We start from the raw sequence: 12,374 nt of genomic DNA on the forward strand, positions 1-12,374 counted from the left end.
TCAGCTCTTTAGAAGTTACCATTTATTATACTATTTCAAAACATGTACATGTCAATGAAGGTACTCTCTTCAAGTATCAAACATTTTATAGTGTTCTTAAATTGGGATACAATTAAATTCTCGGGCAAGACAAGTGTTGTTTCTTGTTTCATGGTTTTATTTTCGTTATTATTTGGGCCTCTACTACTCATGGCACTCCCGTCTAAATATTCTCTGTATTTCTTGCAATGTTCTTTATTGCTGTACATCCCCAGCATTGTTCTATTCGGTTCACTCAAGGTCTCCTTTTCTTCTTGCTGTATTGTTCCTCGCCGATGGCCTTCTCTTCTATACACTTGATTGCATTCTTCATAACCTTTTCTGGTTTGGCCTGGTCTCTATTGTTCTTGACATTCTATACTAATATGTATCTCCTATGAATGTTTGTAATCCGCTTTTGCACTCCTCTTTAGCAGCCATGTATTTTTATTTCCTCTTTTTAAAGTGTGGTTTATCCACATTGTTTTCAGTTTTGATCTATTGAATAACATTTTCTAATCATTTAGTTCCAGCACCTGTTTTTGGTTCAGTTTTGTCTTTCCTAATCTTTGATTTTGCGCATCTTCTTTTTTTTTTGGTTGTCTGCTACTCCTTTTATGCAGCTTCCTAACTATCCTGCTAGCTCCTTTGCTGTTTCCTTCTTTCAATATTACATTTACTAATACAGTCGTTTTTTTGTCCGCGTTCTTTGTGTGGTTCCTCTTGTCCTCATTGCATACCCCCTTTGCTGTTTTATTTCCTTCACATTTCATTTCAAATGTTGACCGAACTTTTCTTCCATTCTGCATGCTAAATAACAATATTTCTTTTTTCAGTTATCATTTTCCTGACCTCCTGGCATTCTTCAAATAGGCAACTGTTTTCTTCTTGATTATCCTTGAGTTCCTTCTTTATTGTTTGAACAGTTCATTACATACTTACATAGGCATTTCATATTTTGTTTATACATATGAGTGTGCAGTTTTTGGATTAGAAACAGTTTGCATGTTAAATACCTTTTCCTGTGGACAAGTCTGTGAGCATCACATGTTGCATTAGATTTCTCCCATCCTAAACTCCTCATGTGTATGTTTGTTCAGGACCCGAACAGTAACCGCATTAGTCAGTGGCTGGAAGTGGTTCCGAAGCATGGCATCGTTGATCTGTCCATCCCGCTGTCAAGCGAGCCTCCTCAGGGGACCTACGTTATTAGTGTGGGAGATGCGGCTACGCATCGTTTCCAAGTGGAGGAATATGGTAACGTATTATGGAGCATTCAGGCAGAAAGTGTTGGTTTGGAAATTTGGGCAGTAAAATGTGCTCAAAAGGTCCTACACCAAAGTGATTTTCTTGGTAAAGTTACATTAAAGTACTTTTAGACCACATGTCGGACTCGAACAGAAAATAGACCCGGGCACCAAAATTAATGCAGCCACATTAGTGAATTAGAAAGCTGAAAGAAGTGGCTCATGTTTGCAAACTGGGGCAGTTTTGATCTTGTAAACACATGCCCTTATAAGTGTTTTTGCAAGGGATGGAACACTACATGGATATGAGCTTTCTCCTGGCAATGTTTGTTTCAATATCCAGCAAATCAAAAGGAAATACTGGCACAGCAGACCATAAAACCAGCACACAAATACCCCCCAAAAATGCCCACACACTGACCAGTCAGACCGGCCCATCAGACACTGCCTGATTGCCCTATAGGCCAAACTAACCCAAATACCATGAGGTTGCTTCTTGAGTTCCTGTGGGCTTGCGACAGCTGAAGCTGAATTACTCCAACACATGAGATTTCAAAGCATGCCCGGAAGCAAAATTATTGTAATTTTTGTTACATAAACTAAAGCAAACTGTGCTGTTTAGCAAATCCTCCAGAGATTGCTTAAGCATGTCTGGTTATTTTGGATTTAGAGTAACAAGAAGGCCAAATCAAGTTGATCAAAGGGAAAGTCTCTTTTGAAACTATTAGAGCACAACAGACTGCTGGGAGATCACCTGGTGCACCATGCCGATAATGTGACAGATCACCAATATCTAAATAGCTAATGATCCTGTCACCAGTGGTTCATTGTGCCATTATGAGATTAGAGTCCATTAGAGATTCTTCACTCGTAAATCTTATACTGGGCAGTTCCCAAGAGAAAGAGGGTTAGATGCCTAGATAGAGACTACATTAGAACCATGGTAATTACTTGGGATCTTTCATGCAAAAGTCACCTAGACTAGTCTAGGAACTGGAGTTTTGCAATCTGACCATAAGGGCAGTTTGGTCAAGCATATTCATTCATTACTTCTTTGCTGTCCATTAAGCTTTTTGTGCCACGGGGGCTCACCTTCCTGATGAAGCTTAACAAGACTGAAACATGTCTGCAGTCGCTAGTGTTCCTCTTCAGAGAAGAGGCGGCCTAGACGTTCGCTCTGAAATGCCACTCTGGGGCGAGGCCAACACTGATTGGCTTGTGGTTAGTCCTTTCCTGTAATAATATAGGCAAACGAAAAACAAGAGAATGGAATACTGCCCAGAGGAATGATTAGTGAATGAGACTGAATCGCAGTCCGTCACTGTTTTCCATTTGAAGTGTAATTCATTCATTACTGCTGCTGCCAGAGATGTGCCTGCATATACCAGCTTGAATATTGGCCAATAGTTTAGGAGATCCATTGGATTCACCTGGGGTGTCTTCATCCTTCAAAAATGGATTAAGTGAAACATGACCTATACACGGCTTGATGTGTGGGCCCAGATAACATGTGTAAAAGAGGCACCTAATTGGCCCTTCTAATTTTGGCTCCAATTCTGCTCCTAACTTAGACCAAGTCTTCACAAACGCCACGTTTGTTCTTCTAACCTCCATCCTTTTGCATGCCATAGACTCTTCCTCTTCATGTTTGGTCTGTGAAGTTGCCATTTAGTCAGAAGTTGTGATTTGTCCGGCTCTCATTTTTCTCTGTTTGTTAAATGTTTGACATGTATTTTGAGTTTGTTCGAGTGAAAGAGGCCTTGTAGACTTTGCTTGTTGGGTTTCTAAAGCATGTTTGCCTACAGACATGAACAACCCACGTTTGGAGGAAAGGGAAATGTCTCCTATCTGTGAAATAAGTGCCTAATCTAGAGGAAAATGAATCAACAGAATTTCCTCTTCTATGGAAAGGTTATGGTGGAGGAAATTCCAGTGATGAATTCTGCTACGGATATATAATTTCGTACAAAAATGTAAGGATTTTCTGTTACTACCCTATTCTAGATCTATCACTAAGTTAGTTTGTTGTATGGCTTCACTGCACATTGCCAGTAGAGGGATGCATAGTGCCTCACCAGTGTGCATGTTGCTGCATGAGAATGAGATGTTTCTGTCTGTGCAGGTCTTAGAAAGAGGCAGCATCAGGCAGACATGTCTAGGAGTGGAGAAGGGTCCCGCACTAGTGCATATATGTTAAAGAATATCATGAATCTGGAAACCCACCAAATGTTTCACGACATTTAAGAGATTATGGAATTTACATCATGCAGAGTGAAAATAAAATGTAAATCTTATGATGATTTGGGCTCCCTGAAAGCTATTATTTATTTATGTTGTAATGAAGTTATAGCAGATCACAATTTAGGGAAAGCTGATGAGCCTGTGCTTTATGTTTGTGTGCCATGATATGTATGTACACAAACTCACTCCTAATGGTCAAACTCCTCTTTCTCACCCCTTTCAGTCTTGCCCAGGTTTGAGGTCCAAATAGAGCTTCCCAAAGTCGTCAGCATTTTAGATGACTATTTGAAGATGCAGTTGTGTGCCAGGTGAGGAAGTAAAGTTGTGTTCCATCCCAGCTGTCCCTGTGTATGATCCTTGGTGCAAGGGAAACCTGTTTCTTTGTGTATGCACCTGTGTTTTGAACTTCTTTGCTCGTTGCATTGGAATGTGCCAAATTTCAGCTTTGACTTTAGAACATGTTTCACTGGAGCTGAGGTAGTCAGTTTGAAATTAAATCCAGTATTTGTAAAGCGCACAATTACCCGAGGGTGTCAAGGCGCTGGGGGCCGTCGGGTAGATTAAGCGAGCTATTGCCCAGTGTCACATGGTGCTGGACTAACCTGCTGCCGGCACCGGGGATCGAACCGTGAACCCCGTGGTCATTGTCAGGCGCCCTGGCCGCTGCGCCACACCTCTTCCCTGAGACTGAATATTTTTTGTGAGTGTACTTCTAAGCCAACAAGTTGCTAACCTGGCAGCTCTTACATGGCATGCATCTTTGCATTACAGAAACAGAGCACCAGCACAAGGGTAAGAAAACATTGGCTGACAGTTATTTGAGCATTTTGAAATGCATCACTAGGGGCGTGCAAAGGTGTTTTATATGCTAGCATGGTGTTTTGTGACGTTACCGATTATTGTCCTTCACACACTCCATGGAATGTACTGTTTTCCTTTCTTCTCAAGAGCACCAGTGTGGATTCTCCATGAACTCATTGTCCTTGCCTTTGCTCAGCATACGTTTTCACAAGGAATCCAGATGTTTGTAATATTTTTGAGCTGGTGTTTGGTTCTTGTCACAACCAGTTTGTGACCCCTTGGATACGCAAGGGGTACTAGACCAAACTGAGGTTACTGAGTTTGATTGCTTCTTGCGTGTTCGAAGGACTTACTAAGGCCTGAAATCTGGGCACTAAGTACTCCACTTTAGCTCTTAACTCTCAGGGGAGCAGTTTTAACACTGGTAGGCGTATCCTGGGAGGTAGTGTGAGGTTAGAGACTCAGAACTCAGCATCTCACAAAAAACTCCCAATAATATGATGGCTCTAGCATTATTCTAACTTTGTAAGAAAAAGCTACTCATTCTACACATCATGGGCAATATATATAAATACACACACATATAAATATATATATAGCAACATGAATAGAGCTTAATAGTGGGGAGGAACGGTAACCTTACGCGAACTAGGCAGATATGGCCTTAAGTGTAGTAAATGATTCCGTTTCGGCCCTTTCCTTGACCCTGAAGGTCAACCCGTAAGCTTTCTGTGCCACTGCGTTCTATCGCGATTGGCTGTTCCCCCCACATTGGCAAATATAACTGGCAGTCATTACGCACGTGAGGTCCCAAGTCGATCTGTTGACTTTGTGATGCAGTGCAAGGCAACCAATCCAAGTAGAGCACTGTTTTCTTGCAGCTGCGGTATTACTGCTCTTTTGTTTGCATGGCCCGCCTCTTCACCTTTGTTTTTAGCATTCTCACCGGGCGATCAAAATTTGGCCATGCAGAGTACCAGATCTTCATGCACAACTTACAGGCCCAAACAAACCCCCAGGTAAACAAGAGAGGATTCCACATGAATACTGTGTAAATCAGGGGCACTGCTGGGCAATGACTCTGTATATCGCAGGGGAACTAAAGTTGACTCTAGGAATTTGTTCTTTAGTATTGCCGGGCTGCAATGGTGAATGGGTACAAAAGTCATCTGAGCAGACTCTGCAGCGCTACACTGGTTTCGAGCTTGGCAGACAGGCTTTTCCATCACAATGGTGACGGATATCCACTCCAAAGAAATATAAATTCCAATATATCCTATGGGTTTCTATTTCAGTGGATGGGATATCCATCATCGCTGTGATGGAGTAACCTGTCCCCCAAAATCTAAATCAGGTCCTTTGCTCTTTCGGTCATAGAACCACTGGCCATGGTTATCCTAAGTAAAGCTCTTTGCGCTTTTGTGAGCGAGAAGGAGGACCTGCTTGGTGACGGGAGATTCCTGTATGCGCAAAGTTCTGTAAATGGTTAATGATCAGTGTCACTTCAATCAGGCAATCCCATCAAAATCGCCCAGGCAAGGGAGGAGAGCAGAGATGCTCTTAAGATCCAGTTTGGTGCAGCAAGGTCATTCTCTTTCAGTGTAAGAGATGCTGAAGGTCACTACAGATCCTTACAGCAAGGTTTATCCATTGATACCTCAAAAGACAGTGGTTGTCTTTAGTTTCTTGTGCAACTCTCTGACCAGGTTCCCACAAGGCAGGCACAGTTGGGTTCTCTGAGCAGACCCCTCCTGCAGGGACAATCCAAGTATCACTCTCTCAGGATAGCAGGCTCCTTCTCCTCAAAGGTAGATCCTCAGCACCGCCAGCAAAAAGTCGCAGACGTCACAAGGTAGGTCCCCTCACCTGACTGGAAAGTTGACTGTCAAGTACATCAGTTCTGATCTCAGAAGATTCTACATCAACAAACAGGGTGCTGTCTACATAGATGAGCAAGAAGTCCTGGAATGCTGACCCAGGTTTCCAGTCTGTTTCTCATACCACAGTAACACGCAGAGCTTTTGTATTCCCCGGGCTCAGTCTGGGACTAGTTCAAGGCACTGCTGTGATTTGTGTATCCCCAGACAGGACCGCCATATTCTTTGTTTTGAAAAGACAGCCGGAAACAGGGGTGACCTGTGCAATCTCTTTATTCAGAAAGACCCTAAAAGAGAGAATAGTTCACGCTCTACACTCATCAGCCTTTAGGGGACTGCACCGCCAGGCGTCCACATCACCCATCATCTTGATATGGGTGATAGTTAAAGGGAAGGGCAGGACCTGGCCAAAGTCTAACCCTGCTCTGATAAAGGGAACACTGTCTCCAGTTTCACGCAGTCAAGTCTGTAGAATATCTCGAGTTTCAGTAATGTCCGCAATAAGCATCACTAGTCTGGCAGGCTTCCTCCAACGTCCATTTTGTACACCTTGCTTACATTGGAGATCCCAAATTGATGACACTGTTGCACTCTTAGCTCAACCTACATTACACACGCAGAAATGCATGTGTGCCTAACCATGCGCGCTGAGTGCAGTAAAGGGCCAGAAATTAGATTGTACTAACTTTTTTAACAGGTGAGGCCAACAGGCCAACCAAGTCCTGTCCTGCCACTGTCAATTAACATACTTGTGCAACTGTCCTTCTAGGGCAGGGGTCTTTAAACTGGGGGGCAGGCCCTACGGGGGCCTCAGGTGAACCCAGGGTGTGCTCCACGCTCTGGCCAAAAGAAGCATTATGCTCTGGAATGGGCCATCACTAACATCTTTTGTCATTTACATCCTAGCTGGGAGTATGTGTCAAAGGGGAAGGGATTCCAAATATTCTTCAAAACTCACAGCCGCACATTGTGGATACTTTTAATGGATACAATTTAATAGAATAATTGTGAAAAATGTTGAGGTGAGCCCTATGATTTTTTCCCCCACTGGGGGGTTGCGGCATTAAAAAGTTTGAAGACCACTGTGGGCAATCTGTTTGACCTGACAGTAGCTGCCATCACTACGGAGCATCAAAAACCACAGTGATGGATGGAATGCTTGAATTAATCTCAGCCACTGGTGATTGCTTGTGGCCGCATCTCAACCCATAATTTTTTACCCACTACGCCACCTCGGGTTGCACCGAGCCATATGCAAATCAGTCATTGCGTTAAAAAATTTTTTTTTGAATTTACAGAAAACCTTATTATTCCCATGTCTGGGCATACCTGGCGCACTTGGGGCATCGAAATATACAATAATGGATGGAATGCTCGAAATGACCTCCGCTACTGGTGATCACTCTGGCGGCATCCCAATCCATTGCGACGGAGGGTACTCGTGGTGCGCCTGTCCTGACAGCAGAACCTTGCTCCTGCCCTCAATCCATAACTCAGTGGTCCTCAGTGTGCACGTGATTGTGGAGCATGGAGGTCAAAAGAGAAAAAGATCAAACTACCAGAAACCCACTTCATGGGCCACGTAGGGAAGGGCTGCAAGTTCAAAACGTCAGGCTGTGGGCACTGCTCCAACCACACTGTAGTTATTTACACGAATGTATCATTTCCGTATCTGTTCCTTGCAGGTTACTCAACAGTAGTGAGGTAAAGGTTCCCCAAATTACACCTGCATACAAAATTGTGACAATGGGTCACATGAAGTATTACAAACCAAACAACGTTCCTTTTCCTGCAACATTAAGCTTCGTAACCTTTGTTTATTTTCAGCTTTTTTGCCAGAAAAAAAGCAAAGGGCAAATGATTTATTTTTTTACTTTTAACATTTCTTTATAATATAATTTAATACACACACAGTAGAAAAACGAATAGTGTAATTATGAGATGGATGAGAGAAAAACACTTTTAAAGTCCTCTGAAAATGGAACAGATTTCCCCCAACAGGCAATGAAAATTTGTGAAAGTTATGAGGAAATCTATGCATCTTAGTGGTGGTTTGTGATGCTTTATTAGCGCACTCGACATGTATATGACAGCCACTGCTAAATAAAAAAACGTATAATTAAACTGGAGCAGCATCATACCTGCAACCTTTGTTTCACCCTATATTCTGGTTAAATAATAAAGGAGGGACAAAGATGTCTGCCCAATTCATGAAATACCTATTTGAATGTTATTTGAACACTGTGTTTGCTGATAAGGATTAAAGTGAGTACAACCTGATGAACAAGAGTTTGAATGCCATCAGAGGAGCATTTTGGTTTTTTTAGGTGGATCAGTTGAGTACCAGTGGGTTAGATAAAGAGGGGCAGATTTACAAGCCCCTTGTGACACTTTTACGCCGCCGTTGCGTCACTTTTATGACGCAGCTGTGGCGTAAACCGTGCGCCACATTGCAACTTATTTAGAACGTGACGCGTCACGCTGTAAAGCACTCCGCCAAATGAAACCTGCGTCAGGTTTCATGTGGGCGTTCCGTCGCTGTGTGGGCGTTCCGTCGGAGGAAAGCCTCGGAAAAGTGATGCAGTGAAAACTACAAGATTTCACTCAGTCACTTTTCCGATGCCGCTGCGTCAAAATCTTGCCCCTGCTTGAAGCAGGCGTAAGGCATGACGTAGTATGTTGGAGACAGGCCGGGTTGGAACAGTGCTGGAGTTGTGTCGCGCCCGCGACATGACTCGCACTGCGCCAACCTTACACCGGCAGATACGTCACGCATCTGCCAATCCATGCGTCACGGCACGCCGCATTGTAAATGCAGCGCATCCATGGTAGCGCACGGGTAGTTTTGCATGACGTATCTTTCTTGGTGCATCCCTGCTGATTTGCAGGGATTCGCCAGAAGTTGTAAGTCTGCCCCTAAATATTTACAATGGTAGTCTGCAGTTTCAAATGATACATGGAAAGGCAACTTATTTTATTTGTCTATTCACTTTAGATTATACGTGCACAATCATTAAAATCACTGCCATATAACTGTCAAGCTATGTATATATTTCGGACATTTATGGACAGTTGGTAACTCTGTATGCAGAATTGTCAAATTTTGAACAAAAATCCACTCATATTCTTAAGCTCTGTAATGTGACACACGATACTTCAGGTTCGACTCTTTATAACAACTTTAAAATATAACAAGAGTTTTTTTTCAGAGGTTATGTTAAAATGCCTCCCATTCTGAAACCTGTCATAGAAACTGCCTCTTTTCAAAAAAAGAATATTTTGTGTAAAACTACTGCTTGTTTGTGTGAAGACTGGAAGAGTGAGGAGTTGAGTGCAGGGACTGAGTAAGCCAGCTCTAGGCCTATATACTTGTTTTTTTAATTTTCTGAAAAAAATATTATCTAATTATTTTGTGCTGAGACAATATACCATGATTTGACTTAATGAGAAATTCATTATTTCTGAAATGTTAATTTATGGAAATGTAAATCAATCTTCTTTTTCTGGAAATTTTCACTGCCTTCCATCTGTAGGGCAATAATTAGCCATTCTCTTTACTTTGTTTAAAACAAGTACTAGTCATTTCTGAATTTGCCCTAAAATGTAATTAAAGATTCAGTGCTTGGCAGATTACTAAAGCCACATAGGCCTTATAATGCTTGAAGCTGTCCCAGGGGTTGGGTTACCATAGCTTATAGCGCCTGATGTCCCACGGCTGTTGCATTCCCACTGATAATATCAGGGGCCCTTCTCCCTTCGAGCCCTTCGCCAAAGGTGATGCAGCACCCTGTTTTATACCTTCTGATATCGCTTGGCTGACACATACTAGTCAAAGACCGCACATCCTTCGCCACCACAGATAAAGGACATTGTTCCAGGGTTTGCACTACAGGGTCAAAGGGAGATGCCCTCATCTAGCTAATATTGCCTCAATTTCCTTCCTTACCCTCCTCAAGTTATCCTCTGTGTAGGAAGATAGCTCTTTATGTAGTATACCAAAAAGAGATATACTTTGCAAAGAGTCCTGGTATTCCCTTATGAGTGGACAGGTGTAGGAAGGTACCTCCTGACTATGGTTGCCCCCAACTTTTTGCCCTGTGTTTTAGCTGGTTTTTGACATAGTCGACCTGGGGCCCTGCCAATCAGGACCCCAGGCCTACTGCTCTCTCTCTAAAATGGATTCCATGTACCTTAGGGACATTTCCAATTGGGACTGGGCCACCTTATTAGACCCTGTAACTCAGGGCATAGGTGTACCCAGGGCCTACCAGGGGCTGAAGCATGTATTATGCCACCCCTGGCTGGCCTCCTAAATTTGACACAACTGGCTGCATGACAGCTGGGGCAAAGTCGTGTAATCACCCTTTGCTGTAGATATAGTATACCTATATCCAACCCTAAAAATGGACACACAGATTCCTATCAGTCACTCCTATGGCAGGCCTTGACAATCCTGAAGGCAGAGTGCTTGGAATCGTGTGAGATGGTGCCCTGGCATGAGCTGGGCCTGTCTGCAGCTTGCGGAACCAAGTCCTAATAGCTGCTCCATGATAACGCATACCATATACTCTTAAGTGCATTATAATCCTCGCGGTTAAATGCTATCTTTGGTATTGCTTTGTCAAAACATGTCGAGTAAGGTGTCATACGAATTGGAATACTAACCCCTCGCCAATTCTGGCGACGGGGTTAGCATTCCACCCTTCTAGAGGGACACGACATGTATGTAACTGTGAACCCCGGTTAAAGTTAAACGAAGCCTCAGCTCCACAAAATGGATGCTGCCACCACAGACACGAGTCTGACCCCCTGCAGCTGGGAGTCCTTCCAGCGAGGGGAGCCTGGACAAAGGGTTTCCTGTCCGGGGCGGTGCTAGCACCATCCCAGACAGGGTTTTGTGTATCCTGGGTAGGCAGGGCTTTACGGGAAGGTGACTGCTGAGTGGCACCCCGGTGCTCACTACGCATAGGCCGGTCAGAACCAGTTCCAGGGGCACACCAGCCCCTGGCCTGGGGGAAGTCCGGCATGGGAGAGGGGTGTAACCACCCCCCTCCTAGTCCCACCCATAGGCAGGACCTAGTCACCGGGTCAGCCCCTTTTCTTAGTATAAAGATAGGAGCGGGCCCCCTGTTCAAATTAGATCATCTTTGGAATCAAGACACGACTTTCTGCGAAAGGACATCAAGATTTCTTCTTCAAGATTCTCCCTTGTGACTAAGGAGTAGTCACCCTGCATCCGCAGGCACCATCTTAAGAACACTGCGGTCTGCTGCAAGTCCTTCCTCAGGAATCCGACGACCCAGCTCGACGAGACCCGGCTTCCCTGGCACCTTTGACCTCTACTCACCTCTACAGCCGAGCTGAGAACTGTGAGTGCGACGAGACCTCGAGGGACCGACGATCGCCAAGACTGCACGACTTCTTTACAGCAAGCCCGCCGAGTGTTCCACTGGTGAGTGCTTTGGGGTCCGAGAAGCCCCGACCCTGAGCAGCTCCAGCACCGAAGATCAGCCTCCCAGCATCTCCACGATCTGCGTGGGGCCCTTCTGCTTTTTGCTGCTCACCGCGTTGTTTGGCTACTAGCCGGCTGGCTTGTGGCCTTCTGAACGACGCCCGACGACATCACTGCTGCTGGTCTGGTTGCTCCAGACTGGCCCTTGCTTCCTTCCACAAGAGAAGCACCCTGGACCCTCCTGGTCCACTCCAGACGCCATTTTAGGTCCACCGCGTGGGCTTGAATTTGCCAAGGCTTTGTTGCCCAATCCTGGGTCCAGCGACGCCGACAGCTTCATCCATCGTGGGACAGCTCGCTCCTCCATCCTGGTCGCCGACAACGCCTCCTGGTCCGTGAGATCTGCAGAGCACAGCGTCACCCACTCACCTAGTCGAGGTGACTACCATCCGGTGCCCTCCTGGTGCCACCTGACTACTGGCTAGTAGTCACGAACTTGGTCCCCTCTGCTTTCAGGTATCGTCCATCTTCAAGATCCAGGCTTGGATCACTTCAAACTCTCTTCACTGGTCACCTGCCAGCATCTTTCTTCCAGGCTCCTGGTCCGTCTACGAGGATTCCCGACGTCTTTTGAGACATATGCAGCTGCAGCCCCTGGGCTAGGTAACTTCGGCATTTCGGTGCCCCAGCATAGCCTCACTATCCAAGGGTCAGAATCCACTTTCGTTTTCCTCCTAC

The 12,374-nt window shown here is 44.7% G+C and overlaps 1 protein-coding gene across 4 annotated transcripts in view; it reads left to right on the forward strand.

Moving 5' to 3' along the window:
* LOC147706526 (alpha-2-macroglobulin-like protein 1) overlaps positions 1–12,374 on the forward strand; it is a 360,239-nt gene that overhangs the window by 76,106 nt on the left and 271,759 nt on the right. For all 4 annotated transcript variants that reach the window (XM_086932994.1, XM_086932995.1, XM_086932992.1 and 1 more), the window contains exons 6-7: positions 1,119–1,275; positions 3,730–3,814. In XM_086932994.1, coding sequence (XP_086789120.1) covers positions 1,119–1,275; positions 3,730–3,814 — 242 coding nt within the window. The remainder of the gene's footprint in view (positions 1–1,118; positions 1,276–3,729; positions 3,815–12,374) is intronic.

This window comes from Lissotriton vulgaris, chromosome 7, assembly GCF_964263255.1.
Source record: "Lissotriton vulgaris chromosome 7, aLisVul1.2, whole genome shotgun sequence".
NCBI classification, from domain to species: domain Eukaryota; kingdom Metazoa; phylum Chordata; class Amphibia; order Caudata; family Salamandridae; genus Lissotriton; species Lissotriton vulgaris.